The 25887-nt window shown below is 40.5% G+C and overlaps 2 protein-coding genes across 2 annotated transcripts; one reads left to right on the forward strand and one right to left on the reverse strand.

The window, feature by feature from the left end:
- Positions 1–8170: 8170 nt before the first annotated feature.
- On the forward strand, positions 8171–11816 carry LOC147419318 (uncharacterized; the record flags this gene model as incomplete). Its single annotated transcript, XM_086505796.1, has 7 exons — positions 8171–8241; positions 9274–9367; positions 9466–9476; positions 9532–9564; positions 9646–9738; positions 9812–9933; positions 10215–11816. Coding segments are annotated over 7 exons (438 nt in total), but the record flags the coding sequence as incomplete, so codon positions are not given.
- A 4324-nt stretch (positions 11817–16140) lies between these two features.
- LOC147419319 (protein ASPARTIC PROTEASE IN GUARD CELL 2-like) lies at positions 16141–18134 on the reverse strand. The gene is made up of 2 exons (XM_086505882.1): positions 17324–18134; positions 16141–17215 (listed from the first exon to the last, which is right to left on the reverse strand). Exons 1-2 carry the CDS (start codon positions 18050–18052, stop codon positions 16454–16456), a joined length of 1491 nt encoding a protein of 496 aa, XP_086362008.1. The 5' UTR covers positions 18053–18134; the 3' UTR covers positions 16141–16453.
- Between the last annotated feature and the right edge of the window lie 7753 nt (positions 18135–25887).

The following is a 25887-nucleotide window of genomic DNA, read 5'->3' on the forward strand; positions in this document are numbered from 1 at the left end:
CCAAGGTCATGGTCATTGGTCCTTGGATTTCTTTTTTATGTGTAAGAGGTGTGTGAGAGAGAAAAATGGCTCAAAATTGAGGAGAGAGAGTGAAATTTGAGCTAGGGTTTTGTAGAAAGTGTAGAAGCTACACACATGTCATGGAGTTTCCCTATCACTTGCCTCTGCAAGTCTTTGGGAACTCTAGCTAACCTTTCAAGAATTAAACCTTTACTGCACACACTTGCCTTGTTAGCCAAACTGATTCCTTCTTTTAAAAAAAAAACTTTTTTTAAAACTGAAAAGCACACACATTATTTTGCAAGGCTGAGATTTCTTTTACAATAGAATGAAAACATGTACATCAAACGAAGTGTGATAGTCAATAAGAGGCAAAATAACAGGTTGTGGAGATGCATGCATTTTTGCGACCTTTTGTGCACCAAACAAGAACACCATGCGCTGTTGAAAATGGATCTTTCTACTAATTGTGACGTTGAACCTAATATGAGATGCAAAATGAAATGGGAAGAAATCTATTCTCAACCTACCGTCCATAGTACACACATGCACCACATAACCTAATCCCTAAAGTACATAAAGATGTACACATCCAAATTAAGGTCATACCTAATGAGAGGTAGAACGGAAGGATTTATCAATGCATTTATTTTTCCTAATCTACGAAGACCAAAAATTCTACAAATGACACGTTGTAATTGCAATTTTGTACTTACAATGACATGGATAGTTTGTCTTGCAAGTGGAATGGCACGATCATACAAATGTTTATGATTCATGCAACAATCTCAATCATGCTAGAAATTAAACACTCAAACTACATGAACCTTTAGCACTCACACAAAATAATTTTGAACCTTAGTATTCAAGTCTCTTTTACATATCCTCTTGAGAAAAGTCCTCCCAAAGCTATTTTCCCACAAGGAGATATTACCAACCTTATTTCGTCCTGTGTTCGTTCGTTGTAGCAACAATGGTTGTCGTGGCGGGTCATTCATATTCATCACTAAATAGTTTAGGTTTGGTCTCCCTAGCTCTCCTCTTGGATAAGGGAAATTGTACATTCCTGAAGGAGTACAAGCGGAAGTACGACGCGAGAGAGAGTGCGAGAAGAAGATCACGACGATATGGTGAACTCGCTCTACTGTAATGTGTAGAGCATAGTGAGTTCTTATTAGGTTTTTACAAAAGAATATGTGTACATACCTGGCGGCCCGCCCACTTACCTGGGCGACCACATTGGGCTTTATACCCCAACAACCTCCCACTTAAAGTCCAATGTGGTACTTTAAGTGTGAGAGAAGCTACTATACAAGATAATATACAAGAGATGTAGAGAAGTGATGTACTACCCTACACCTAACTGCTTGTGAAAATGCGCAAAGCTCTCTGAGGGAAGTCCTTTTGTAAGTAGATCAACAGGATTTTCTGTGGTGTGAACTTTGACAAGCTGAAGTTGCTTATCCTCGAGCATTTCCCTGATGAAATGATACTTCACATCCACATGCTTTGTCTTTGAGTGATAAACTGGATTGCGAGCCAATTGTATAGCACTTTGACTATCACAATATAACACATGCATCTCTTCTTTGATTCCCAAATCTGTTACTAGTCGATTAAGCCAAATTGATTCTTTGCATGCCTCTGATGCTGCAACATATTCAGCCTCTGTAGTAGACTGAGTAACACAATCTTGTAATCTAGAACGCCATGATACTGCTCCACCAGCCAATGTAAAGACATACCCTGACGTAGACCCTCGGTTGTCTAAGTCACCTGCATAATCTGAGTCTGTAAAACCCTTTACACTTAGCTCCTGACTCCCATAGCATATACGCATACTCTTTGTAGCTTTCAGGTATCTCAATATTCCTTTCACTGCCTCCCAATGTTTCTTGCCTGGGTTTGACATGTATCGACTTACTACTCCCATTGCAAATGCAATGTCTGGGCGAGTAGAAATCATTGCATACATCAAACTACCCACTGCAGACGCATATGGAATCTTATCCATTTCAGCCTGTTCTTCCTCATACACATGACAATCTTGTTTGCTGAGTTTCACATATGGTGGCAATGGAACACTCAATGCCTTTCCCTTCTCCATATTGAAACGTTGCAAAACCTTGTCAATATACTCTGTTTGAAATAACCAAATCAACTTCTTTGATCTGTCTCTCTCAATGCGCATACCAAGTATATGACTTGCCTCACCCATGTCTTTCATGTCAAACGATTTTGCCATCTTTGACTTCAAAGCTGAAATTTCTTCCAAGTGCTTGCCAGCAATCAACATGTCATCCACATACAAAATAAGGATCAGCCAACTGCCATCCTTAGCCTTCTTTGTATATAGACAGTGATCGAACTCACTACGTTTGTAGCCTTGAGAAAGCATAAACTTGTGGAATTTATGGTACCATGCCCTCGATGATTGTTTTAAGCCATAAAGACTCTTTAACAACTGGCATACCCAATCTTCCTTGCCTTTCTCAACAAACCCTTCTGGTTGCTGCATGTAAATTTCCACATCTAAATCACCATGCAAGAACGCTGTCTTGACATCCATTTGGTGCAACACCAAATCTAATATGGCAACCAATGCAAGAAAGCATCTCAATGTAGTCATCTTGACCACCGGAGAGAAGACTTCATCAAAGTCAATGCCTTGTTCTTGCTTAAAGCCCTTGGCAACAAGACTTGCTTTGTGCTTTGGCTGACTATCATGAGCGGTGATCTTATACCTGTAAACCCATTTACAAGGTAGAGCCTTTTTGCCCTGTGGTAATTTAACTAGCTTCCATGTCTTGTTTTTATGCAGAGCTGTCATCTCTGACTGCATGGCCAATTGCCAATTCCCAGAGTCCTTCATTTGCACTGCTTCCTTGTAACATGAAGGCTCATTGCAATCAGTCAGCATGACATAGTTCATAGATGGAACAAACCTATCAGGAGGTCGCATGACACGTCCAGATCTATGCACAATAGGTGGCTCAGGCTCAGCCACAACCTGTGGTTCCACTCTATCCTGTCCTTGCTCCTCTTGAGCCCTGACATTTTGTCTTGCACGTGCAGGTCCATCTTCTTGGAAGACAACTCTTCTAATCTCCTCAACCCTCTCTGGTTTAGAATGATATTTGGATTCATTAAATGTCTCCTGACACTAGACTATCATCCTCTGCAACAGTGTTTCTCACATTTATTTCTTGAATCTTCACTGAGGACTTGTTCTTCTCACCATGGTCTTCAGCTTTCTCTTTGCCTTTTTCTGCTTTCCATTCTCTGCAGTCTCTTTTCATGTGACCCTTCTTGCCACAATGGTAGCATTCTATGTCACTCTTGCCTTTAGCACTGCGGGACTTGCTACGAGACTGATTCCTCTTTCCACCTTTGTACTTTTCTTTGGTCCTTCCCCTGACAACTAAGGCTGTTCCTTTGCCTTTGTCCATTGTCTTTCTATTGGTTTCTTCAGTAAGCAGACTTCCTTCTACACTTGCTATGTTCAAACCATCTGGAGGTGCAGAATTACTCAAAGCTGTGCGAAAAGTGTCCCAACTTTCCGACAATGTGATCAACAGGAACATAGCTCTAACAGGTTCATCAAACTTGACACCTTGAGCTGACAACTGACTATAGATTGTGTTGAATTCATTCACATGATTGGACATAGGTGTCCCTTCTTTCATCTTCAAGTCAACAAGCTTCTTAAGCCAGTATACCTGTGAAGCTGCACTCTGCTTCTCATAAAGATCACTCATCTTTAACCATGCTTGATAAGCCGACATCTCGTCTGCTACATTGAAGTAAACGCTTTCTGCCAAAGTCAGCATAATGGTAGAAAGTGCCAATTCATCCATTTCGCTCCATTCATCTTCGTCCATATCTTCTCGTTTTATCCCCTTGAGCTTTATAGGTTTTATCTGCTTCTTTTGTACCAACACGTGCCAAATCTGCTTCTTCCACAATGGGAAATTGGTTCCATCTAGCTTCTTGATATTGTAAAGAGTAGTGTCCTGTGATCCAGCCATAGCTATGCTTCACAATAGTTTACTTTTCTGGGAAAAATTCGGCAGAGTTTCCCCTGTAAACTGACCTCTGAACCAATATCAACCTGTCAAATGAACCAAGAAAGCTTCAGATTCTGCAAAAATTTTGGCAGAGTCTCCTTTGTAAAATGGCTCTGGTGTACTAAAAACAGACTAAAAAAACAGCTCAAAAAAACACTGTCTCTCTGACACTGTAAGCTGCGGGTAAACCTGTCCTGCACTTGTACTGTCTCTCACTGTCCTATCACTGTCCTGTCACTGTCCTATAAGCATAGACTGCGACAATGCCTCAACGGCAGTAAAGCAAAGATGCAATCCCAACTGTCTAACTCACAATCAATACATCCTAGCTGCCTATCTAAGGGTGCTCGAGGGATCGCTCCAAGACCTGTATCACCGAAAGGATCTCAACATTCGAGAATCCCCCAGCTCAATAAAACCTCACTCCACCCTCAACAAAGGCTACAGTAAATCTGACAGTACATAGACTTTCCACAAAGTCATACATCCACAAATTTCCCACTGTATGCTGTAACCGCTGCGGCGGTTGTTTGCTGCGTGACTCATAGCCAGCAAACCCTCAACATACATACATCATCTCTGACAATACATCCCATGTGGAAGTACCTGCAATGTCAGGATGAAATCTGGAATATCAAGCAGCAAACACAAGCTACCTGATGAACTAGTGGATGTCGCCTATCGTCTATGTGTAGATGCGCCCGTGTCGTATGTGACACGCCTCCAAGAACTGTGAGCCGTCCTTCGATGTGTAGACAGCCACAAATCAACACTCTAGGAGTGTCGATATCCTCAGCAACTGCAGTCGTAGGCTGAAAACCCCAAATTTGCAGAGTCGGATCTGCACCCGCAGAGACCACGTAGTCAAAAATGGCCTGCGCAGACCTTTGTTGAAGGCGAACGGTGGCCGAGATGACCTCAGAATGAAATTCTGACAACACCTAGCCCTTTGGGCCTTCCCACGAGATTTGGGGCCGTGTCTTCGCCTGTCGAATTTCACTCCAATCTGAGTTGGTGACTCTAGCCTGTTGCAGTGCTGCGCTGAGCCTCGATCTGAGCTCTGATACCAGTTGAAGGAGTACGAGCGAAAGTGCGACGCGAGAGAGAGTGCGAGAAGAAGAGCACGACGATATGGTGAACTCGCTCTAGTGTAATGTGTAGAGCATAGCGAGTTCTTATTAGGTTTTTACAAAAGAATATGTGTACATACCTGGCGGCCCGCCCACTTACCTGGGCGACCACATTGGGCTTTATACCCCAACAATTCCATCACCTCTTTCTCCACAATTCCAGCACTCCAACACCGGCCTAGGTCTAAGCTCTTGCTCCATTGGGCATTGATGTGGCCCTCTTGGTCCTACACCTTGTGAAAAATGAATGGACAAATTGTTAATTGACCCGTTGAGCCTCTTGATTACCTCTAGCATGACTTCTGGGACTTCATGATGGTTGGACCTTTGTCCGGTCTCCCTTGTTGGGCATTACTACGATAATCTTGCAAACACTTCATTTTACGAAACTTTTGGATAGCTCTTTGCTCAGCTTCACTACAGTTTTTCGACTCGCCTACCATCACCTTAGTTTTTAAAGTTGGAAGTAGTCCAGCAATAAAACTCTGTTTTTTCAAAAACTCAGCCCCATCCTCAGGGTCAGGAAGACTTCTTAACCAAAGAATCCATAGGTGTAAAAATTCTTTTCTTATATGTATGATAATTATATGCGTGATAATTATCAAATGACTTTTGTTTCAAAATGACAATTTCTTGCTATAGTTTTGGGTGCTTGTGGGATGAAAGTAGTGGTCCCAAAACCTTCGTACAACTTGTTGAAAGTTTCCTCTAACTTCCTCAGGTAGGGATTGAAACCAAATGCATGCATCTCTTCTAAGGACTACTTCAAACATACCCAACCTTTCTTGGTTTGTCATGATTAATATGCAATGCCATGTAAAAGTTTTCAAGAAATAATTCAGCATCCTCACCAGGCTCTCCAAAGAAAAGAGGGTACCCTGACATTTGTCATTGACCCTCCATTTGCAAAAAAATTGATTATAACATGGATTAAAAAACAAGAGATTCACAAACAATCACTAGAAAATGGTGAAGTAAAGAAAAACCACCCTAGATCCTCGTCCTCCGGCTAACCAAGCTTAAATGAGGTAACGAGATGTTTGGTCAAAATAGAAGGGAACTCTATTGATTACCTTCAAAAAGGGTTGGAATTCCTCAAAACTTAAGCGATCAATGAAAAGTTCTAGCACTTTTTTTTCTTGGTCCCAACTGGTGACAACATCCCAAATGATAAACTTCACTCTCTTAACAAACCCCAAAGTACAAACAAGTTGTATAAAAGAGAAATCTTCGTGTTCGATGAAGGCAATGATCGAGGTAGTAGCAATTGATTAGCAACTCGTTGTCTTAAATCTTTAGCCACTCTCAGTGTGGAAACCTTCTCAAAAAATGGTGAGAAATTAGTAGGTGAAGATGATCATAAGGAGCGTGAACAATTTACCATATAGCAAGTCCCATCACCTGTTGGAGAAGATAGAGGAGGAATAGAATCCAACAGCAGACGCAGAAGAGGAGTAGGGGCAACTCTTGCATGAATAGAGTTGAGATGCTTTTTAGCTTTAGTGAAATTTAAGTTAGTTGCTTTGTGAATAGTGTTTGGGAAAAATCATTTTTTCAAACATACAAAATTCATTCTTTTGAATTTGTGAAGAGGAAACTTAAGAAAATTAGGTTTATTTTTTGAGTTTTTATACTACTTTCTCTATTTTGGGGTGGAGTTTCTCCTTTTCCCCTTGCCCTCAACCGGCATTTTTGAAATTAAGAATGGCACGATATTAAGCTGAGTCACATTTTCCCTGTACACTGTTTGTGAAAATATAAGCGTACTCAAAAGCGTTAGTAGACAAGGGCCCATACAAAAGCAAGCTTCAAACTTGGCATTGGACAATGGGCAATCCTCTCATCATCATGGACATGAAACAATTGCCTTTACTTTAAAATAAAAAAAGAACTTACTAGCTATTACTGTCTTTTTTGTATGAATCTCATAACTTTGGCTCTGTTGTGGGCCATGTGGGAAACTCCAAAGAGGGATGGAGGCAAGTCTTCATCATCATCATCGATCATCGATGCCCATCCCTCCCCTCACACGCACAGTCTCTCTCTCACACACTCTCTCTCATCCCACCTTTCTTTATCTCTCTTGTCAAATAATAACAATTGGAAGCAAGAAGCATGAGCCTGCCCATCACTTGTAGTTTCCAAGGCACACCAAAACATTGAAAGGAAGAGAGTAGAGTCTCAACAAAGATATTCTAAAGATAACGAGGCCCCAAGGGTCGAAACTCCTCATCACATTCTGATATGTCTAAGGTTATTTAAATAAATAAATGTTTATTGACATTTATAAGGGAGCCGTATATGCTCATTGAAAATCTCTTACATGTTGGTAGGGAGAGGTGGATCATGGATAGGTGCAGGGGCAAGGGAGGACTTCCTGAGACTAGACTGGGAGGAACAAATGGAGCATGTAGCAGAGTGCTGTAGTAGAAGGGACGAGTAAGAGGAAGTGGAGGCCAACTAAACATTCTGTAGACTAGTACGGCCGGCCGCCTTCGGCGGCCTCTCTCTCTCTTTATCGCATGTAACTAGGGTTTTTTTTTTTGGACTTTAGCCTTCAGATCGCAGATTGCGACACGTGTAAAGGGGAGCCCTTCCGCCATATTATGTTAGTAGATAGTAGCGACGAATGAGAAGGGGACAAGCACCAAAGGCGGATCATCATTTATACTTGGTGGAGAGCATTCCATCGTTCATCGTAGGAGCCAATAGCAAGGCCTTCCACGTTGGAAACAATATGATGTCCATGTGCAATGTGAATCCTGGAATCAAGGTAAAAATTGGCAAGCAGTGCAAGAAGGATTGTCTGTTTCAAATTATCGTCTGCCTTCGCGCGCACAGAGATTCAACAGAGACGTCCCTGCGCTTGCAGTGATGAGGGGCCGGCTCGCCTCTATTTCTCTCTTTTTGCGGTGTGATCAGGGTTTGCTTGAGCGCAAGCGGCCTGATGAGGGTGTGAAGGGAAGAGCATAATCGAGGTTGCCAATAGGTGTTTCTGCCCCAACCTGTTTCGGCTCATGTGAAGAGGCCTCGAGCAGATTTTGGTATGTCTGGTGCCCCACACCCAATTTTTGTTCTCAGTACTCCTCTCAAATCGGTTTCCATGTAGACACCATAGCTCATGGGCTTTTTCCTGAGTAAATTATGCAACCCTTTGAGTATAGGAGAGTAACGGGTGCCACAGAGAGGGGTGTTGTTTCTGGAACAACCGTTTGATATTTTTTTTCATCTGTCAAATTGCCGAGGAAGCTAGTATTGAAGGTGACCAAGGTAGTTATATCCAAATTAGGTCTTTTTTGACCATGGCTTGTTAGGGGTACTGGTTGTTTTTTATTCAGATCAAACCCACTACCTGATATCTCAGAAGCCTTCTTTTATTGCACAGAGGACACAGAAAAAGTTTGAGTATAATCTCGAGCCTTGAAGGCAAGTGCATCATGTGAAACTTGTGGCAGATGGCTTATGCTCTAGGTAGCATGACTAGTTCAGATCTATCAGGGGTTATTGGGGCTTCATACTTGGGTTTGAATGGATGAGGTCAGCTTGGGGATTCTTTGTGAATACGCCTTTTCACCAGTTAATTGCTGCTATGTTTTTTGGCAGAGGCTGCTATATGTAAGCTTTCATAAAAGCCACTGGTTCACCTTGATGTATATTTTGCCCTTTTCTTTAATTTTAGGAGGCTCACATGGTGGGCAAGGAGGGAAAGTGGGTGAATGTTACCTATCTTGGTTTGTCAGAGATGCTTTTATTTGGTCTGGCTACCCGTCTCTTTCTATTGTTGAAATTTGACTAGAAACGAACCAAGAACAACAGTTCTGAGTTACTTTTTGCATTGCTAGTGAAGCAGAAGACTAGGGATCAAGATGTCCCTTGTAAGGGTGAAGAATGCATCTCTAATTCTTTTGCTTGCTCTCAGTAGATTGGCCCCTTTACATGCTTTGGTAGTAGTCTCTCATTTCTCATTGGTTGTTGGTGTTCTAGGAGTGGTGATAAACATCATGTTAGAGTTAGCTGGTCCAATGAACAATTGGATGATAACATTCATATAATTTTTGGTCGCGACTCTCTTTCAGGCATGAAGTTCTGGTGCAGCATGAAGCCTCCAATATTGATTTGTCACGGGCAACTCTGCAGTGCTTAAAGCCTGGAGAATGGCTGAATGATGAAGTAAGGATTTAAAACAAAATTAAATTCATGGATTTATTTGAAGGCCATCCTGGTGTGCCTGTGTCTCAATTTTCTTTTTAAAACACTGTTTATGTTAGGTCTTAAATCTGTACATGGAGTTGTTGAAGGAGAGGGAGTGTCAAGCGCAAAAATTTTAGCTGAAGTGCCACTTTTTCAACATTTTATTCTTTAACAAGGTACTTACAATTCTGCACTCAGTTTGCAAAGGCTGTCCATCATTTACTTGCACAGGAGTTGATTTTTGGTGTTTATTGCAGCTTTATAAAGATGCTCGATCGTATGATTATAAAGCAGTCAGAAGATGGACTGCACAAAGAAAGCTTGGGTATTCTTTACTTGAATGTGATGAGGTATTTTTAAATGGAGAGGAATGGATTATGGAAGAGAGGATATGCATATGTTTATTGAAATAATAATTTGCAGATATTTGTCCCCATTCATAAGGACATCCATTGGTGCTTGGCAGTCGTCAATTTTTGCGCAAAGAGAAACTTCGGTATCTAGATTCGCTGAAAGGCCAGGACCTAAATGCTTTACGGACTCTTGTAAGTTTCTGTATCTTTTGCTTAGTGCACCCTTAATCTCCACTTGTTTCTTGCAAGTGTTATAGATGATAGTGGGAGGCAAGACATAGGTCTAAGGTTGTGAAATTTATTTCAAAATTTTAGTTTGAAGGGCTAGAGCATGTTTTGCCTACAGTTTTCTGATAGGTCTCGTATATTGGATGAAATATGACAGTCCACATTTTCATCACAAAATAGATTTAACGTTTCACTCCTTAAAAACTATAAAAGTTTATGGTTTTTCACATGAAACATGCTTGCAGGCAAGGTACATTAGAGATTAAGCAAAAGATAAGGGGGCCAAAGTGGTCGATACTAGCAGTTGGGAACTTGGCCGCCCAAAAGATATTCCCAAGCAAATGAATGGGTACTAAATTTTGGATTACAAACTTTTGAATCCGCTTTTTGGCAGTTTTGTATGTCTTAGATTCATTTATTTGCATCTTGGTTGTGACGTGGTTGACTGATGAACCTAGTTTGACAACCTGAACTTATAACCTTGTCATCACTCGTAGTTTCCAAGGCACACCAAAATATTAAAAGAAGGAAAAGAGTAGAGTCTTAGTAAAGATTTTGATATGTCTAAGGCTATTCAAATAAATAAATGTTTGTTGACTTTTATAAGGGAGCAGTATACGCTCATTGAAAATCTACAAGTTGGTAGGGAGAGGTGGATCATGGATTTGGGTGGGGGCGAGGGAGGAGCAGCTCGAGCTTGCAACAGAGTGGTTGTGTGGGTTGTGCATATATATATATATATATATATATATATATATAATGTGTAAAGAGAGAGAGAGAGAGATTGTGGGCACCGAGGAACTAGTACCTCCACAACAACAAAGGAGAGAGAGAGAGAGAGGGAGAGAGATTGTGCCATTGAGAAACTAGTACATCCGCGACAACAAAGAAGGGTCCTTTCTTGCAACTCAGTCTCTTCATTCAGTCATCATGTTTTGGCTATAGCTTATTATGAGTCATGAGTAACATTTCTTTGGAGACACATCATGCGAATCTATGCACATTGCGCTCTAAGATTGATCGCGTCTTGATTGATAGCTTGATGTGATATTGTCATTTCCGTTTATATTAGTAGCAACAACACAATCTTTTTGGGTACATCGTTTTTGTCTTTTGACTAGCTAGGAAGCGTACTGCGATTGTATGTTGCAATTGCTTACTTTCTTAGCGTCAATATTTGCTCATGATGACATCAACAATAGGGATTGATGGTATGCTGAATATCAAGCTTGTGGTGGTGTTTTCAAAGGTTGTGTGGGCAACAAAACATGGACTTAGTATATCAGCAATATGCATCTTCCTTGGCTTCCTAGCTTAGCCAACAATTGTAGAATGCTAGGGGTTGCCTTGCTTATCGTAGTGCTCCAAGGTAATTTGGGAATGAAGATTATTGAGGCTCCTTTGTGTTAATAAAAAACGTTGCTTGGTAGTGTGGGTTTCGGTTGCAATGATGAAATTTCAAAAATTATTGCAATGTTATCTATCTTGGATGCAAAGTAATGCAACGAAGAGGGAGAAAAAGAGATTGTTTGTAGAGAGCTAGGCGAGCAAGTTCAAATCATGCCAATGTAACTTGGATGAATTCTATTGGGCTATAACTTTTCTTTTAATTGAAATCTATATTGATGAATTCCATTGTAGTGTCTCTTTCAATCGAGATTTTCTATTTCAATAGTGAGATGATTCTAACCATTTGGATGTATCTTTATTTCAAAAATAAGATGAATCTGTAGTCTCTCTCTCTCTCTCTCTCTCTCTCTCTCTCTCTCTCTCTCTCTTTGTGATAGTATGTGTCATTTCTTTACATTTTGCACAATATGTTCAAAATGTGTTGTTTTATATGATAGCCTTCAATCATTCTTCAATTCCACCCCTCTCTCTCTCTCTCTCTCTCTCTCTCTCACACACACACACACACACACACACACACACACACTCTCTCTCTCTGTCAGGTGCAACAGAATTGAATATGGTGAAGATCTAGTGTTACACTTCAACAAAATCCTTCAACTTCTTTCCTTGCGTTAGTGAGTGCTCTGTGCTTGAATGGTGGTTCTTTTTACTTTCCCCTAAAGAGGGGTTGAGAGAATGCAATAGAGATGTTTAGAGGGAGAGAGAAAGACAGAGAAGAGAAGATCGACACTTGATGGGGTCCCAACCAACCCTCTCCCACACCGTTACCGATGTGGTATTTGCTTTAGATTGCATGAATGGAATTTATACATAGAGTAGATTTTACTCACTCGATGATGACAAAATCACCATAGTAATTCCTCAGGTTGAGGCACCTTTGGGGTTGATTTGATGCACCTTGAATCCTTCTCGATGTGGGATTGTAGATGGCCACCAAGGATAGATCTAGGGTTGATTTGCATCGACTTTCGAAGAGTTTTTGTAAGTACAAATTTAAAAACAATCAATGGGCTATAATACAATTTTTGTTGATACGAGGTAAAAGTCATGCTCATACCGTGATGGAGTAACCTGGGAACCACAATGAAAAATAGGGACCTGAATCATGGGACCACATGTCTAATGCTCTTAATCTAATTGATGTCTATATGGATACATAATTTACATGGACAAAGAAGCAACATGGGATCTACATGAACTCCTCTCTTTTGCAATGTTTTTGGGTCTCTTGTCGCAAAGATATTAGTCTGCTAGTTTCAGATCACTCTCTTGTCATTTTTTAGTTGAATAAAGAAGAATGTATTTATAAAGTTGGTTGGTCTCATTTGAATCATTCATAATTGTGTTTAGACATTGTTAACATTAGTTTGGTACCAAAGCATGACACTTTAAGTGTCCTTTTTTAACAAATTTAATTTAAATGCTACTTGCATTAAACGGTTTATTTAAGAAAACCCTCTTGATATGCTTAAATATGTTTGTTAGAGTATCTTTTAAAAATATAACCTTGTATTTTAGAATCTATCATGATCAAGAACTATACTCATCAAGTTGATCCTTGTAAAACTGTGATTGACGCTTTGCCTTTGTAAGCTCAAGAAAAAATGAAGCGACTTTGTACAAAATTTTAGGTGACTCTTTCAAAATTTTGCTATAGATAATTGAAAGTTTTATGTGCAAAAAATTGACTTTTGAGTATATAAAATAATGGAAAGTTCCATGTGTTTGATATGGTCATTTCAAGCATATCGTTGTATACAAAGAAAAATGTGTTGATGATGTATTTGTGAGTTTTAGAAAATGATGCATTGTTTGCCATTTCCATTGAGCATTCAAGGTAGCAAGTAGAAGGGCTTTGATATGCAACAAGTATTTGATCATTTTAAATATTCAAAACTGCATAAGAGAAAACTTTCATATTTTCATTCTTGAAACATAAGCATTCAAAACCTCAAATAATATCAAACTTTCCATGTAGATCAACTAAATGTATCAAAGTACGTGGTACATATACAATTGGGGTGCGTAAAACCTTGGTTTCAATGTTATTATGGAGAATTTTTTGCACGATAAAAAATTGAAGATAGAGTTCAAACAACGAGATTTACTTGAGTTAGGGAGCTCAAAAAATATGTAGTTTCTTGGTTTAAACATATAAAGTCATTTGTAGTTGTCAAATTGCACTAGAATAGTACCAATTTCATGAGGGAACTTTTGAAAGACCACTTATTCAACATGTGCTTAAGTATGAAATTATGTCTATAATTTACATGTGATTTGAAAACTTATCTTTGAAGTACATTTCATTGTTTTGTAACACTAAATGCTAACACTTGGCTTTTATAAACATAAAAAATGTCATCTCTACAAAATTATATAATAATTTTATGATTTTTTTAACAAAATAGCTCAAAATTTTACTAAAATTTATGTTTTAGAATTTATGAGAATTCTCTCCATACAGATTGTATTTTGATATGGAAAAAAATATAGTGTTTTCTTTCTCTCATAACCAATCTATGGTAGAAGCAAAGTGTAAAAAACTTCTTTCTACCTTGACAAATAAATTGCCAAAACATGGTAGAAAAACAGGACACTGTAGTGTCTCAGGACACTTAAGTGTCCAATTACAGAACTAGTGTTAATTAAGGAGCAAATCAAAAATGTTTTTGATAAGGCCTTTTGTTTCCTCCCTTCGCCCTTCAAAGCTTGGGATAGTGTAAAAGACGCTCAGAAAATTCTCAATATATACAAGAAACTGGCTAGGGAGATTAGCACCAAAAGAAGGATAAGGAGTAAACAGTGAAATCTCTGACTCAGATAAGTTTGTGCATCCTAGCCCCCCCTCCCCGCCGCCCCTCTCTTGTGGATTTGAAAAACCAGCTGAAGGTAGAGGAGCTCCTTTGAGCTAGGTATTTGTTAAAATGGACACGAGACTTCTTGGATTGGTAAAATTGTCAAATTAGGTAAAAACATGTTTAACTTGTTGAAGAACAAAAAAATCCAAGATTTTATCCCCTTTCTCAAGGACAAAGCTGGTGGGTGTGTAAGTTCTCACAAGGATAATATGAAAGTTTCTCTAGATTATTTGGCTGGTATTTTCTTTGCTCCTCCCATAGGAGGGGTTGACCATGACAGAGCTAGAGCTGAGATAGCAAGGATTTTATATAAAAAAAATCTCTTCTCAAATGGCTATCCAAATGGATCAGCTCTTCACAGAGGGGGAGCTAAGAGAATCTATTCTCTCTATGAAGTCTGGAAAATTTCTTGGTATGGATGGCATTCCTAATGAATTTTTTAAAGGATTTCATGAATTTCTAATTCCTCATTTATTGAAAATTTGGAAAGAAGCCCTTAAAATAGAAGCTCTCTCTACCACTATGAATGGAGTGATTAGATTAATCAATTAGAGGGGCCAAAGAGGACTTAGTTAACTGGAGACCAATCACGTGCCTGACTTCTACATATAAGGTCTTTGCTCTCCCCCTAGCTAGAGGTTAAGCAACATCATGGACAAAATCATTCTTCTTGAGCAAAAGGGTTTCATCAAAGGCAGATTTATATTAGATGCTATAATCACTTTGTGGGAGGCTACTGATCATCTTATGGACTGAAAAGGAGCTAGACTTCATTTTCTTTGAAATTGATTTTGATAAAGCCTATCATAGAACGGAATGAGATTTTATATTTCAGTCATTGCACGATTGGTTTTGGAAGACAATTTATCAGATTTATATAGGTTCTCTTTGGAAATGCTTGTGCCAAAGTAGCAAGTAATGGTGAATTAATAGAGGCTTTCCCACTCAAGAGATTAGTGAGACAGGGCTAGCCAGTAGCTCCTTTGATCTTTGCTATCTTCTTAGATGCCTTGGGATGGCTCATTAAAGATGCCATGGAAAACAGCAGAATAAAATAAATAGAGATTCTAGGTTCCAATAAAAAACTTATGCCTGCAACAATCTGTAGATGACACAAATACCCTTCTATCTTGTTAAGGTCAATCTACTGAATGCTTTTGAAAGTGCCTCAACACATTCTGTGCAATAAGTGACTTGGTCATCAACCATAGTAAAACAGGATACAAATGCTCTGGTAGTAGCCCTCCACAGATGGTTTGGGACGCTAGATGCAAACTGATTCCTGATGGGTAAGTGTTCAGTTTGTTAGGCATCCCTATGGGGTTCAAGGTAACCTTCTCTCAAAGATGGGATTGACTTGTCAAGAGGTTCAAGCAAAAAAATTTCAGATGGAAGGGATATCAACAGTCATTACCATCTAGAGTTTTTGTGCTCCATCATTACATTCTCCCTATTTCCTGTCTTGCTGACAGCCTGCAAAGTATCAATTGAACAAGATTTTTTCTTTGGCCAGGACTTTCTTATGAGGTTGATATCCAGAGCACCCTAGAATTGCTAAAGTCTCTTGGGATATCTGTACTTTACCTGAGGCCAAAGGAGGGTTGGGTTTGCTTAACCTCAATCTGGTTTCTACCAGACTAGCTGGTCAGTGGATCTTAAGGGCTATTTCATCTGAAGACTATTAGGCTCTCCTGTTAAAGAGAAATCTACCCAAGATCAAACTAAGCAGTTACAAATCTTGGAAGGATCTCAAGCTGAGGGATCTGATTCTGGCTCCTTCAGATTTCATACCTTATGGTTGAATAAGAAACTTAACTCAAAAAACGAAAGGTCGATTGGAGCGCCAAGCAATGGACTTACAGGTTTAAATGCACTTGAATTTACCCACCAGCTAGTAAGCACAATGTACTCCTATGGTTAATCATCCATCAGGGCGTATGGTGCAGAGATAAATCTAGAAAGTTCGGAATAGAAGATGGTACAGGTAGTAGGTGCAAAAAAGCTATGAAGGACATCCCCCACCTATTCTACAGTTGCAACAATAATCTCTATGTTCTACAGATATTGAAGAAGCTGTTCCTGAACTTCAACCCCCAAAGACAATTTTTGACATGTTGTGGATAAGAAGTAAAAGAGCCTTGAACAGTTGAACTTAAGCTTGTGAGCAGAAAATGTGAAGAGACGATTAAAGAGGGACCCAAAACAATGGGACCTCAAAAGAACTGTGTACATTGTTCCGGCGCAAAACCGACAATCTTGTTCCCCGTGTCCAGGTTTACTAGAAAGCCCGCCAGCTGAGTGGCCCCGATGATGTTCACAGCCATGTTCGCTGGAGACCTCGCAAAGGCAAGACAGAACACCGAGGTGTCACGTGATTGCACCATCACATTGGCGGGCGGCAGAAGAATCTTCCCACCAAATCTGCCATCATGCTGAAAATGCATCTGCAATGTCGGAATCGCATTCGCATCAAACCCCCCCGGAAAGCTGAAGCATGTGTCGAATTCATCCTCCGGCTCCGCAGGTGTCAGATGCGTCGTCGCCATCTGGAATGTGGCCTGAAGGGCCTCGTATACCGCCGGCATGAGACGAGTGTATGCCATTGACGTGTCGATGATGGTTCCGGAGCTCCCGTCGGCATGCAACAGGTCGATTGGGGTGGGTATGTCCATGCCATTGATGCTGATACCATCCAGGTTTACATAATGTGCGTGCATCACCACATGGCTTGCCAGCATGGGTGTTAACACGGTCCTTGGCGGCAGTGGATATGGGCCGAAGCCCAAGAAGCCGACCGGGTCCCCGGCACCATTGTTGATATTCTTGAAGAACTGCAGCGGCGGAAGACAAAAGGCCACACTCATGCCCAGCTGATGCATGAGAGAAATCTTACCTTGTCCAATGCCGAGCACACCGCCCACGTCGTGCTCTGCCGCCATGCTGTGATGGGCCGCTGAGCACCCAAAGACTACATTCTGTATAACAAGAAGGACGTGCAGAAGGGTCATTCTAAAACCAAAACCAAAACCAAAACTGAAAAGGACAATAGCATTTATTCATTCATTCAAACCCTATTTCCTTGCCTGTATTTTTGTTTCATCCATGTGAAATGTATCCTTCGCAAGGACTCCGTGCATGCGAAGCCCATCTTTGGTGTCTGTCTCATAATTACAATGCTTATTCTTACATGACGTATCATAGCCCGGGAGATGACAGTATGGTGTGTTGCAAGGAGACCACTCGAATGACGTCGAGTCCTCTGTATTCAATGCGGCTGCGCTATCACAATCGCTGCAAAGTGGCTTGCAAATAGACCATGAGAGCGCAACGGTACTGTCTACCAAGAAGAGACGGGACGTTGGCGGCGTGCCAACACCCAACTGGATATAATGTGCTGGATAGAAGCCGTTGCCCGCTTCGACTTCCGCAGTTGGGAGACTGCGTGCTGCGGGGTCGAGCGCAGCGAGATTTGATTTTACAGCCGCATCTAAAGCATCTGATGAGGCCGAGGGCAGCTGCATACGTTGTCGTAGCACATCCAACCGAGCGGCGTCTCGACGCAACCAGAGCGAGAGGTGCGACTCGGTGCGATTGTGACGACAGAATGGGGAGGAAGGGGTGTCTATGTGTCGCAAATTGTTAAACAGGAATGGCTTTCGAAAAGCTTCTTTGGGGGTTGCAGCATGGATACCGCTCACTCTTGCAGCGTCAGAGAGCCATTGCCAAGAGCTTCCGAACAGAAGAAGCTGCGTTACCAAAATAATCCAACTGAATTGGCCCATCTTTACAAAAAATGGAATCTGGCTGATCATCTCACACCTCCTTCGTCAATCACCGAGTCTCCGACCTTGCATTGAGGACTGAGGGCGGGCAAAAGTCGTTTTCCTTTAGACTCAAATTTTACCTATTTCTAATAATTCTTTCAGTAATTTCTTCCAATTTCGGGAGGATTTTCCCCCATGCCTCTCACTAGTCTCAACGACCAACTTTTTAGCATGTTACAACATGCCTAGGAGGAGAAGGAGAAGGAGAAGGAGAAAGGCTTCTAAGTTTTTGAATGTCTTCTTTTCGTTTGTAAAAAACTCTTCACTCGAAGGTCTCATAACTTCCTTCTTAACTTCTTGTTGGCACTACCTTTCGGTAGATTGGGAGGGTAAATGCCGAGGGAGTTTCATCCTTTCATCCCGTGTACAACGGAGCACGCTTCAAATTTTGTGAGGTATGCTTTATTTTTCTCCTCTTTAATATATAGTATCTCTTCTTTTTCATTTCCTTCTCTCTCTCTCTCTCTCTCTCTCTCTCTCTCTCTCTCTCTCTCTCTCTCTCAATCCCAGTGAAAGGTAGTGCCAATGTGTGTCTCTTGATGCCTTGTTTTAAAACATCTTCAAGTTTGTAATTGGTTTCTTAATTCATTTAAAGAACTAATGATTTCCTTTCTAACTTAGTAGTTTACAATGCTAACATGAGCCTTAACTTTATTGATTTTGTAAACAATATCACACATCTTTACTGCTACTCTTTGTGCTGCCATGTGCCACATGGCAAAAGTAACGCAAGGAGGAAGAAGATTAGAGAAGGCAACGTGGAGGAGGGACTCGGGCGTGGCGGCCAAGGCATAAGCAATCATGGAAAGGAGGGAGAAACTAATTCCCTCTCCGCTCCCACTATAAGAAAGGGGGTTGAATGCCTTTGGAATAGCCGCGCATCAACAAGCGTTTGTGGAGAGAGAAAGAATTGGGCACACGTGTATCACCACAAGTGTTATCGTGGTTGTTAGCTCGCGGCAAACTCCGCGGGTATACGCGCGTGTATGTAGATTAATATTGCCGCAAAAATTGTTGCGCTCATAGCCTTTGTGATAGTTGCGTGTATACCCTATATGCAATTTATTTTAAAAAAATCCAAGTGTCTCGAATGATTCAAGTCCCCATATGTGAAGGTTTTGCATCATCCAAAGATCCTTCGATATTTTTTTTGAACATAGATATCACATTTATTTATTATTTAAGATTTAACAATCTCGTACAATTTTTGAAACACAATAAACTTAAAAGCAATTTATTGACAAAATTCTTCTTTTTGATATCGAGAGTTCGCAAAATGTATACAAGGCCTTTTAGCCGGGCGTCCAAAATAAAAGTGAAATATTTACAAGGGCTCTTGGCCGGGTGTTCAAAATGTGAGGGGATTATGTTGTACAAGGGCTCTTGGCCGGGCGTTTAAAATGTAAGGGGATTGTGTTAGTAAGTTAGTAACCCTCATCATCACCCTGGCCGCCCTCGTCGTTCTCGCCCTCGTTAGTGCCACCTCTTCGAGTCTACGAAAATAACAAAGCAGATGACATAATTCGTAAACATTAAAATAAATAAACAACAAAAAAATTAATTAGTTAGGTTAACTTCGTACTTGTGTAGTGATCAAGGTGTCGATGAGAGCGTCGAACTGTGCTTGATTGATATGGCCTTGTTGGAGCATCCATAGGTAGATATTGCATTCATCGTTGCGTTTTCGATACTTCACCACCTCCCTTGAGACTCGATGTCCTATGATGTTTGCTTGCATATTAAGCATTATTTATATTAGTTTACATCAAGATTATGCTTGCCTCTGTTGGATTGGTCTGACATTGCATTGCTTAGGATCATGTCTTTGTATTTGAAATTTTTGTGGGATCTTCCCATAAAGCTTGGTTGGCATGGGACTCTATTGCAATGCCTATTGATCTGGGAGGCCTTAGTATATTGAATCTAAAACTTCATATGCTATCTAGAAGGGCTACTCCTAAAAAATATGCTAAATTGTCAGACAAGTGTTGGTCTTGTTTGATGTGGTTTTTGATTAAAAAGGTAGTAGTGTATTTTTTGGGACAAACTCTTCATTGGCGCTCCTTTGAAACTCTATGTGGGAACTTGTAATATGCTAGTGATGTGATGGAAAAATGTATGTGCTAAACTTGTGTAGGTTGGTAGAGTCAGATACACAGGTAACTCTTTGGGTGTGGAATCTTGCTTCTAGAGTTTTGTTTTTAAAAAACCTCTTGTTTCATTATTAGGGAAGAAAGCTCTCACCCTCTTCAAAAGAGGGGTCAGTTCAATAGAACAAGTTGTGGACTCTAATAGCTAGTTGGTTGCTAGGAGGATTTCCAGACTGGGAAATGGCCTTAGAGTTCCATGGGGATTGCTGGCAGCATGTGTGTTCAACCTCCCAATTCCTTGCAATCATAATACTACTCAAAGATTCAAAGATGGGGAGTTACCCCACTCCTCAACAAATTGGTGGACCTCTCCTACTCAAAATTTGTACCAAATGCTCTAGCTTGCCAATTCAATACACAATAAATGTAACATGATTTGGTGGGGCCTCTCCAAGAGCTATCAGTCATGGATGCAGAGAATCAAACTTATTTGGAGTGTGTATTGTGCATTCAAACACAGTTTTCTTGTGGAGAACTATGATTGGAGCATTGCCCATCGGGGAATTGCTAGCCAAAAAGCATGTAATGAATGGTAGATGTAGCAGATGTAACAAAATTGAATCCATGAGACATATGTTTCTTGATTGTGCTCAAGTTAAAATGTGGTTGAAAACTCTCCAAGAGTATTGTATGCTATGTTGGTAGGTTAAAATCACTAAATTTCAATTTCTTTTTTGTCTTGTGCAAACATATGATAGTGGTCTTGCATTATGTCTGTTGTATATTAGAATATGGAGGGTTTCTTTTTTTTATTTGGCAAGCTAGGAACGTTGGCAAGCTAGGAAGGTTGTTGTGTTTGATAAATATGGAGGGTTTCTTTTTTTTATTTGGCAAGCTAGGAACGTTGTTGTGTTTGATAAATCTGCTAAAGAAATCCGTTCGCCTTGGGGTATGTTGAAATGAAACTTCTGGAAGACTTCTTGTCACTACACAGGTAGATGCAGAAGTATATAGATGCTTTGTAATACAAGTCAAAGATGTAAAAAGATATAAGAATGTAAAGCAGCCAAAGATTTCCACACACACACACACACACACACAAGGTATTTGTATTTTTTTGTTGATTATTCTTTCATAAATATCAAAGTCTTGGTTCTTTTTGGAAAACTTTGGTAAATATCAATGTCTTGCTCATATTAGTGTTTTTTTTTAAGAGTTCTTTCGTATCAATGTTTTGCATGGTGTCACATGTCTTCAAAATAAATGAGGAAAACTTGCCCATGTTCTCAAACAAACCTCTCTAAAATAGGATCATTATACGAGGATCACAATCACTGATAATAGACTATGGCATACCATGGTACTTGAACACAATGTGCATGAACAACCGTGCCATTTGATCAGATTTTATCTTCTTCCTGATAGGAGTAAAATGGACCTTCTTGCTGAACCTACAAATAATGGTCCACATTAGGAAATTTCGGAGGTCATTTGGAGGGCCATATGAAGGAGAGAGAAAAATAGAGCGCGTCCAATGAGCAGGAGGGCCACGTTACGTAGGAAAGTACGTGGAAAGATTCAAAAAATAGGAAAATACCCCAAAAACTTTCACGAATCTAGGATTGTGGCATCGTAAGTTCCTTGCTTTTACCGAGCTGTTAGGTGCTTGTGTGGTCCCACTGCTGATATTCTCTTATGGTCATTAACGTACTGGAGGGTCACCATTAAGCCCGCACAAGATATTGGAATTCTAAAACACTTTCCCTCCATTAGAATGCTTTCAAAGTGAATCTCCCTCCACTAAAGCTTTTCTTTGAGAGCTATGGCTTCCACGTCTTCTCGCCCAAGAAGCTCTAGGTGTTTATGGTCTCTCACACCAACAACCAACAGCTGCACTTTGCCTAGAAGGCCAAGTAGTAGCATATCCTCAATTACAATATCAACTTCAATAAGTGCAGAGAACCAATGGGTTGGACAAAGGATAAACAAAGGTTCATGGGTCCTCATGCAACCAAGAAGACCCAAGAGGTCTAGTGCTGTCAATGTTTACCGCTCAGCATGGAAGGCCAGAGTGTTGGATTTCAAAGTTCAAATCGGCAAAAGATCTGTAAAGGAAGTTCTTGTTCAGCATGTGTTTACCCATCCAGACGTGATAACAAACAGTGGAAATGTGTCAGATATACATCAACCACGTTGCAATTGTAAGTATTCTTGACATCTGAACTGCATTTGATTTGTCATTTCACTTATCAATACTCTCATTATAACTAACCTTATATATTTTGCAACGTTTATTCCTCTTCTTATGAGCAATGTCTCCATTCTTCACAGCTCAACTACATTAGATTTGTCATTTTGACTTATTGATACTCTTAGTTTAACTCTTGCTATATATTTTGCAGATGTTTATCCCTCTTCTTATGAGCAATGGGAGCTTGTGGAGTGCATAATAGGCCTCTTCCTTGTTGTTCATGCCCACATTGGTCCTCTACAGTATTCAGGGCGAAGCAGCAAAAGCTTGGCTGATGAAGGAATATTTTTCTATGACCACTTCTACCAACTCAGCCCAGGGAATAAGAATGGCATGTTGGTGAAACTGCCTCTACCAACCGATTGGAACACTGTGGACTGTCCAGTTCCTGAGGAAACAATGGTGGAGGCAATGCGAAGTAAGCTCTACAAGGATATACAGAGGTCTCTACGTAGCTCTATTCCCACCAAACTGGTTAGAATTGCAAACTTTTGTCCTGCTGCACTCTTCATAGAGTTGTTTCATAACTACAATATACGTGTTACGAAAACTATGTTCATGTGCAAGTCATTTCAGCAATCATCCTGTGACAAACTTCTTGACAGAGGATGGTATGTAAAGGAAGAGATTGACATACGATGCGAGGTCGCGCTTGACACTCTAGTTGTCAAGTACATGATTGCAAGCCAATCACTGTTAGTCTCCTTTTGGTATATGCGATCACAAATGCTCAAAGGTAAGTACATTCCTATGGATCAGGTTTCTGCAGGTTTGGAAGATAATCCTGCTGTGGATGTGGAAGTGATTGATAAAGAGCATGGCCTAATGTTGGTGGTTACAATAAGGGAGCTATGCAGTCTTCTGCAGTTGCCGCACGACATAATTGAAGAGTCAATGGATAGGGACCTTTCAAATTTTTCCTTTTTCCTAACTGGCCGTAAGCTGATGCGGCGTAGAGAAAAAAATATTTTGTGCAAAGAGTTGGATGGTCGGGTTGAAATAGTGTCAATGTAACAGAGATTCTTGTGAACCCAAGTGTATACGAATGACTTTCAATACATATTGAAGTTTTTTGAGCTCATTTGTCAGTTGTGCTCTGTGAATATAAGTGTTCTTAAAATACATTTCTTTAGCATGTCAAATCTCTCTCTCTCTCTCTCTCTCTCTCTCTCTCTCTCAATGTTAGGCAAGACAAAGACATGATAGAAGAGTCATCTTAATTCATTAGAAAGTACAAACTCGTCCGTGAACAATGGACTGAGATACAATTTCTGTAAGTATGGAATCAAAATGTCTTCAAGGTAAAAATCAAAGGAATGCCCCTCGAAAGAAGGTGGTGAGATAGTTGTTCCTGGTGGATTTAGTTCTCCCTTTTCAAGAGTATCATCAATCAGTAGTGTATTATTTGTATCAAAGGGTACATCGATTTGGCTAAACGGTTTGTACAAAAGAGGTAAATGTGGTTTTTTAGGGTGGTAGTGGCCCTCGACGGTAACACATTTTCTTTGATCATACAAAAAGTCAAAATCTGACATGTGAGCGCCGCATACACCGCAAACTATTGTAACTAGTGGCGACAGGTTTTGCCTTTGCATTGAAGACCATGTGGCAACTCTGAAGCATGGAAGAAGAAACTGAATAAATTCTTTGGTTCCTGGATGAACCACGACTCGACAAGTTCCCATCCGAAATGTTTGCAAATCCTCGAAGGGCTCTGTGTCACCCAGAGGCACGCGCATCAGCAGCAATCCATTGAGGTTCAAGATAATCAACCTCTGTAAAAGTTGACAAGTACATATAAGTAGTTAGAAGCTGAATATATTTTTCCATACTTGAATAGACATTACCGGAACAACAGTATCTACAGGTAGCAAGGGTCCATACTGGGTCTCTATAGTGTTGTTGTCATTGTTGCTATCCTCTGCTTTAGCTTCATCATTCATATCTTCATAGTCATCATTCACATCTTCATCAAGGGTCTCCTCCATGGCTCTTTTTGCCTCATTCAGGGTTTCCTCCAAGGTATTTTCCTCTGCCTCTGTTGGCCGGCTTGCATCATCCATAACCTTGTGCTCATCCGTATGCCTGCTTTCCTCATCCTTCCTTGCCTCATCCATATCACTTTGCTCATCCCTTGGCCTGCTTTCCTCATCCATATCCTTTTGCTCATCCGTAGGCCTGCTTTCCTCATCTAGGGTTTCATTCATAGGCTCTTTTGGCTCCTCCACTCGCTTACTTGGCTCTTTCATTGTCTCCTCCATAAGTCCCTCTGGTTGTACACTAGCACCTTCCATATGCTCATTTGACCTTTCTTCATCCTCGGCTCTTTCATCTTCAGCTGATATGACCCCCTCGGCCCGTTGTGATTCCGCTGTATCTGATGTAGGGGTTTGTCGTGGTGGCACGTCATGTATTGTCATATCAATTGTGCGGTCGTCCAAGCCGCTATCTTCAGGTTCTCTGGGGCTCGACATAGTAAGCAAGTGTTGTATTAGACTTACCCTGTATCTTTGCAAATAATCATATGTGTAGTTTTTTAAAGCACTCTGCAAAATTGAAAGACCACATGGTGAGAAGTTTTGTATAAAGAAAACCAAAACTGACTGAATGCATTGCCAAATGGTTACCTTAGTCATGAAAGGTTTTAATGCAAAGTAGCTTTGCAGGACATATTCTGCATGGAAAAGACATCTCCAGCCGCAAGAATTTCCATTGGTTTGATTTGGGACAGGTACATCTTTGATTGGGGCCTTGTATAGTTCATACCTTTCACATAGCTTGCCATAAGCAAGCAACAACCTCTTTATACAACTGCACAAAGCAGTATCAAGATGTTAACTTGAGGCTTCAAATTTACATGGATATCTATAAGAAACACTTTTTGATACATAACACTTACAGCCTAATTTCAGGGTGGGTTCCTTTTATTGAATTGAACACCCACACTGCTGGTTGGTCAACATCAAGGCATATGAGACTCCAGTGATGGTTGTTCTCATATGGAAAGATGATGACAATTACTTCAAGCATAGCACAGTGGAGAAACCAACTCTCAAAGGTGCTAGATGGACTGTTCTTCTGTCTAATAATCACTGACATTTGTGGATAAAGAAGAAACACCTCCGTGTGGGTGTGCGGTGGAAGTTGACTTTTGATCAAGCTGCAGAGAGTATACCTGAGTTAGTACACCTATGATCTGAGTTTTCAAAGTTAGCAAGATAGTAACACTTACTAAAGACAAGCATAGATAATTGTGTCTGAGATCTGAGCATCTAGATTCATCAATAAATTAATGTCCACTTTTTCCAGAGCCTGCTTTTTGGCTCCATCTATAAATGGTATCTCTGCAAGCAAACCATCCTTCATTGAAAGTAGAGTTTCTTTATTGCTTGCCTCTATGGACAGGGTCACATTGCATTCTGTTTGCCTCTGGGACTCCATTGCTACTTTTGCTTTCTCCTCATGTCCTCTGTTTGGCGAGC

This window comes from Adiantum capillus-veneris, chromosome 29 (assembly GCF_014529385.1).
Source record: "Adiantum capillus-veneris isolate H3 chromosome 29, ASM1452938v2, whole genome shotgun sequence".
Taxonomy (NCBI): domain Eukaryota; kingdom Viridiplantae; phylum Streptophyta; class Polypodiopsida; order Polypodiales; family Pteridaceae; genus Adiantum; species Adiantum capillus-veneris.

What these genes read in the sequence shown, in the direction of transcription:
- LOC147419319 (XM_086505882.1), bottom strand. Translation starts at nt 18,052, where the DNA reads ATGATCAGCCAGATTCCATTTTTTGTAAAGATGGGCCAATTCAGTTGG. An exon ending in TGGATGAAACAAAAATACAG is followed by an intron (nt 17,216 to 17,323) that starts GCAAGGAAATAG and finishes CTTGTTATACAG; the next exon opens with AATGTAGTCTTTGGGTGCTC.